The sequence below is a fragment of the Cyprinodon variegatus genome, unplaced genomic scaffold (assembly GCF_000732505.1).
Source record: "Cyprinodon variegatus isolate N-32 unplaced genomic scaffold, C_variegatus-1.0 Scaffold45, whole genome shotgun sequence".
NCBI classification, from domain to species: Eukaryota; Metazoa; Chordata; class Actinopteri; order Cyprinodontiformes; family Cyprinodontidae; genus Cyprinodon; species Cyprinodon variegatus.
In genome coordinates, this window is record NW_015150498.1 from 548,657 (window position 1) to 554,656 (window position 6,000).

Genomic DNA, 6,000 nt, shown 5'->3' on the forward strand with positions numbered 1-6,000 from the left:
CTGCCTCCCCCTCCCCTCTAAACTTCTTCATTAAACCAGAGCGGCTTGTTTGCGTCTTCTGTCGCTCTGTTTGGGCAGATTGAGCGCCTGCTTATAGAAACATGCTTCGGTTTGATCTCCTCTAAGGAAACGTCTGTTGGCTGTCATTGGACTTCAGCGGGTTTTTTTTTTTTATTGAGTAAGCCATTTCTTTGTTTTTCTCTTAAAAGGTCCGATCTGATGCGTTATATTGCGATTATAAAACCTAAGAAGCGCCTTAAGAAGTTTGTTGTTAATGTTTTTTTGACTTGGGAATGAATGCCAAAAATGCTGTGACAGGTGACTGTGTGTCGCTCTGTCCAGCAGTACAAGACCGCTTTTATCTGCATGTCCTTAAATAGTTTGTCTGCTGCACTAAACGGGACGTGCCCCTGCTTGTAATAATGATAATAATAATAAAACAAGTCTGTGAGTATATAGCTACATCTTGAAAACAACTGTAATTACATAACATTTCAAGGCTCAGATCAGATTGGGCGCATTTGGTGAAGCTTATGTGCAGATTATCTGTAGATTATTGAAAGTCCTGAGTTGGTTGGAGAATGTGGGGATCTCAGATGTAGCAGAACAACTACTTGTATTTTTTCTTTTTTTTATTAGGCTATAAAAGCATACTGTACTTTCTATTATATTATATTAACTTGCTTTTGTAATGTATACCACCATCATACAAAGGAGTAACAAGTATTCATGTATTGCTTTAAGTTTTTCACATTTTATAACATTGCATCCCCAAATATGTGTACTTTATGGATATGCTGGTCAAGGTTCTCAGTGATCTGGGTCATAGTCATTCCAAAAAAGCAAAAGTAAAAACAATCCACTGGACTTTGTTTCCAAGTTTTAGGACTCAGAGAGAGTCCAGTGGATTGTTTTTAGTTTCCTTTTTTTGGAATTCTTTATGGATATGAAAAAGTATTGTATATATTTATATTCTGTCCACTTGAGTTAACAGGTAGAGATACCTTTCTCAATTCCGTTAGGTTTGTTTATGTAGCACCAACTGACAACACAAATCATATTATGGCACTTTACAGAGACGATTCAATCAGATCTTACAGTCAAATTTGTTCAAAGCTTTTTTTCTCAAGAAAACCAGCTGCTCTCCCCCAATGAAGTAAAACATCAACACAGCATAATAGTGGCACCACCATGTTTGATGTGTCCATGCATCCTGCATGACAGGTAGATAGTGTGGATTTCTCCTTGTCAGTCTTTTGTAAAGGCAGGATTTGAGGAAGTCACTCCTAAGCTGAGGATCCCTGTAGCTCCTCCAGAGTAACCAGGTTTACTGTGAGAATACCTGAGATTAGATAATAAAAAATTGGGTGACTTATAAAGGCAGTTGTTTGCACTATATTTTGTTTAAAGGGTTTTAAAGTAAAAGGGGCAACTACACCTCTGTATGTTTCCTTTGGCTTCACAATAAGTGGGGAATCACATACAATCCAAGAATCCATCATAATCTTTGTTTCTACATTAAAAATGTTAAAAGATTCAGATGATTTAAATATACATTGTAAGTGAATTCAACCAGGTGGACAGTGCTATGTTTCTCTATGTTTTTGTGTAGTAATGACATCAGAGGAGGAAGATGCAGACATTATGCTGGAACCCCAGTTTATCCAAGAGAGTGGGGAAGTGTACAGAAACCCCACTGAGGTGCAGATGAGCCAGATTGTGCTGCCCTGCCATGCCAATCACTGCGGGGAGCTGAGTGTTGGACAGCTGCTGAAGTGGATGGACTCCACAGCCTGTTTATCAGGTAGGAAGGAAGATTACAAAACCTCTTACATAGTACAATTTAAATACTAAAAATCTTGAACACCACAAAGAATATCAAAACAATGACATTAACCTCTTCCCTTTCATGTAATATAATATGCAGTCAGGGTCAGACATGATCAAATCAATAATTATATTATATGTTATATGTTGAATATTGGATAAGTTTTAATCTTAGTAAAGTCTAGTATCCTACATTTACATGTTCAAACCATCAGATATGTTTTTTTCCCACAATCGTATAACTATATTAAATTAAATTAAATCTACTATATAAAATCTAAATCTACTATGTCACGGTATAGAGGGACCATAAGTTGAATCAGGCCAAGATGCCAATACATGGGGGAGACAGATATAAACATCACAAATTTTTCTCATGTGTTGAATGAAACACTTTCAATTCACAAAGAAATTTCATTTACAGATGGAGCCCTTATAGCATATGAGTTTAGTCTATAGCTTTGATAACATTTAGAATTCGACTCCTCTCTGAAAATTGTGATTTGTTGTGACTTGTTCAGCTTCAGTGTTGGCGAATCTAATATCCAGGGTAATAACTCTGATCTTTGAATATTCTCCAAACTTTCCTCTGACCTTTTTCAGTGACGTCCCCCTGCTGTGCCAAAGCTGCCATTGTTCCACAGTTTTGTAACTGTGCAACCTTACATTTCTATGGAGATGTTTGCATTTCTAAACCTTGTTCAGCATAACACCTGACTTGTCTGGAAGAATCTGCTAATCCACGAGCATTGATGAAAAAAATGAACCTCTGAAAATTCACATGCATTCACATGCGTTTTCTGCTCCTCAGTGCACAAACTGATGTGCATTTTTACCTACATGTGAAAAACAGAGGAAAATATAAGGTGTATATCCAACTTGGATTGAGTCCATTACTTTGGAGGCATGTTACATTATATTATGTGTGTTTCAGTTTTTTTAGTTCATTCAACTATAAACCATAAAAGTTCAAACTCTAGTAAAACATGTTTTACTTCTGGGCCATTTTCAGATTTAGATGAATGCGTAAAGTGAATAAAAACTCTTCTGAACTTTGTTTTAATCCTTTCCCAGCTGAAAGACATGCAGGATGTTCCTGTGTCACTGCTTCTGTTGATGACATCCACTTTGAACACACCATAGGGTAAGATATTATCAACCGTAAAACCAATGTTTTCTATTTTTAATAAATCATGTTCAATGATTAAGCTTCTTCAAAAAATAACATAATATGCTTCATCCTGTGCTTAAATTTTTGCAATTACAAATTTTTTTTTATTTATAGGCAGTGATTTACTTGTTGGCTAGATATTACATCTAGGGGTAGAGAGGGCTCATCTGTGTTGAGTATAATCATGTTGATAGTACAGAATGTCCATGTCTGTCTCCTCCAGAATTGGGCAGGTTGTCAATATCATTGCAAAGGTCAACAGAGCCTTCACGTCTAGCATGGAGGTGGGTGGATGTCCCCCCTGAGGGTTTGGTTTGGTTAATAATACCTGAGGTGTATAAGCATAATTCTACATAAAAAGGTAATAAATGTGCTTAAATTTAAGGTGGGGATACTGGTGACTTGTGAGGACCTCTACACTGACAGACAGTGGAAAGTTTGCCATGCCTTTGCCACCTTTGTTTCCAGACGAACTGAAGCTGGAAAGGTAATGGAGCAAGGGTGGAAATAATCTTGTGCAAACCAGACATTTTGCTAAAGCAAATTTAGCTGATTTGATTTTCCTTTTTGTTTTCCGTGTAAAGGTACAGCTCAAGCAGGTGATTCCTCGTACACAAATGGAGCAGATGGAGTACAGCCTTGCAGCAGAGCGGCGGAGGATGCGGCTCATCCACGCTGAGATTATCACAGACCTGCTGAGCAGCAGCACCGCTCAGCTGGGTACAAACAAAAGGTTTGAGAACACACGGCACTCTGAAGGCAGAGAGATTACGTCTTCCTTCTTGCTTTTTCATCAGGAGAATGTCAGGAGTATGACGATGCTGTGCCAGCTGAGAAGACACGAGTGGAGAGTGTGGAGCTGGTGCTTCCACCCCATGCCAACCATCAGGTCAGCACTTTTGGAGGCCAGATCATGGCCTGGATGGAGAATGTGGCAACAATAGCAGCAAGGTATGCATTTCTTTCTCTGCTAGTACTTCACTTATAGAATGACTTGTAAAGATATCCATACCCTTTCAACTTTTTCAAATTCCACATGCTTTTGGAAATTACTTACTTTGCAGCGCACATTTACATTTTAATATCTCTTCTGTAAGAACCTTGGAGGTTTGTGAGAAAAGATTATGGAGAGCATGAGTTTCATGCCAAATTCATGCCGAACTTTCCAGAAGAGTACTTTTTTTTTTAAATTAACACGTTCATTACCTGCTTGAGCTGTACCATTATACAGAAAACAAAAAGGAAAATCAAATGAAGCTAAATTTGCTTTAAAAAAAGTGTTGGGTTTGCAACCACCCCAGACATTCTTGAAAAAATGTGGTACGCTTAAAAAAAGTTTAGCCTATGCATCATCCATTATTCAAAAATTTCTATCAACATGTGACTTCATTTTGAAAAAAAAAACTCCAAAAGACGCTTTCTGATGATCAGCCAGGAGGATTAATCATTATAAATAAAGAGCTGCTTGAAATCCAGCATGAAAAAAGACATAACTTAAGCAACTTGCCTTCCCAGAGTTATTGCTTTCTTGTTTAGTTTACCCTTTCTTTAATCCATGCTAAGAGAACCTACTGTAGAACTCATTTGGATGAATCAGATCTCATAATTTAAATAAGTATAACAAGCAATCTTCGTCTTTAGACAACACAAGCCCAATCCATGATGGTACTGCTATCGTGCCTTACAGATGAAGAAATCTCTACATGCTTACAGTGTTTTCTCACCTTGTGTACAAAATCTAATGTTTTTTTTTTTTCAAAAAAGCTCCTTGCTTGTTCCGATAATCATTAGAAAAACCTAAAAAACAAAAAAAAATTGAAGCACTGAAAATAATTTTATTACACAATGCATATTGGTCTTGGTTGTCACTGAGATCCATTGTGTCAAATTTATGTAATTCAGTGTTGCAGAGGCCATATATATTACATCCCTGTTTTTAATTGAATAAATCACAAATAACCATTATTGCTTTTAGCTGCATGAAGATCACAGAGCTTACAGATTTCCAAGTTAAACTCTCATCAAACCAGTAAATAAGTGTTTCCCCTCAAGATGAAATGTTCAGTATTTTACAAGTGGCTGATATGCATGTTTTCCTTTTCCATGTTCTTATTCAGTCGATTGTGTAATGCCCATCCTACCCTGAGGACCATAGACATGTTCCATTTTCGGGGACCGTCTCACATTGGAGACCGGCTCGTGCTGAAAGCTATTGTTAACAACGCCTTTAAACATAGGTGGGTCACATTATCTAAGAGATCTTGTAAAGCAAAGCCTGATTAGAATTCTTGTTATAAGTACTTTACTGCAAACAGAAAAATTGCTCTGCATCTGATTTCATTCTTCAAATTTGTGTGTGTGCACTTGGTGTGTGTTTGAATGTCTGAAAAAAAAAAAAAGTATTTTTGCTACACATCCTGTGCCGTAGCATGGAGGTGGGAGTTTGTGCTGAGGCCTATCAGGGTGGAGAACCTCTGCGGCATATCAACAGTGCTTTTATGACCTTTGAGGTGCTGGACAGAGATAGGAAGCCTTGCACGCTGCCACACCTACGCCCCGAGCCTGTGGTAGGTTTTTAGAGGTGTATTTATAACTCATAAAGACCTTATTCTGCTACTTTATCAAAAATTCACTGGTGGGAATAGCTTTTGTCTGCATTTATTGAAGTTTTTCTTTGTTTTTAAGGATGGAAAAAGACGTTTTAAAGAAGCTATTGCAAGAAAGAAGATCCGTCTTGACAGGTATATTATATTTATTGTGCCTTTCAAAGTATTTATACTCCTTTACACAATTTTGAATTAGTATTGGTACAACACCAAACCCCTAGCCTCGTGAGACCATCCTGATCTAGTGAGCTTTCAAGGTTTCACTCGCAGATCAGTCTGGAGCCTCTGCGTTAAAGAAAATTTGGAGCCTTTCACCAAAGGAACGTCCAATCAGCGTTGGCTTTGAGGCGGGTTGAGGTGTGACGCAACGAGAAGCGCGACAGTTCAGTCTAAAGA

The 6,000-nt window shown here is 37.8% G+C and overlaps 1 protein-coding gene across 1 annotated transcript in view; it reads left to right on the top strand.

Moving 5' to 3' along the window:
- The first annotated feature begins 42 nt into the window (after window positions 1-42).
- acot11 (acyl-CoA thioesterase 11) overlaps window positions 43-6,000 on the top strand; it is a 13,224-nt gene continuing 7,266 nt past the window's right edge. Inside the window, exons 1-10 of the mRNA XM_015370339.1 lie at window positions 43-178; window positions 1,613-1,804; window positions 2,902-2,971; window positions 3,222-3,282; window positions 3,384-3,485; window positions 3,583-3,718; window positions 3,796-3,949; window positions 5,116-5,235; window positions 5,427-5,565; window positions 5,684-5,739. Of these exons, the coding sequence (XP_015225825.1) occupies window positions 1,615-1,804; window positions 2,902-2,971; window positions 3,222-3,282; window positions 3,384-3,485; window positions 3,583-3,718; window positions 3,796-3,949; window positions 5,116-5,235; window positions 5,427-5,565; window positions 5,684-5,739 (1,028 nt within the window). The 5' untranslated portion in view covers window positions 43-178; window positions 1,613-1,614. The remainder of the gene's footprint in view (window positions 179-1,612; window positions 1,805-2,901; window positions 2,972-3,221; window positions 3,283-3,383; window positions 3,486-3,582; window positions 3,719-3,795; window positions 3,950-5,115; window positions 5,236-5,426; window positions 5,566-5,683; window positions 5,740-6,000) is intronic.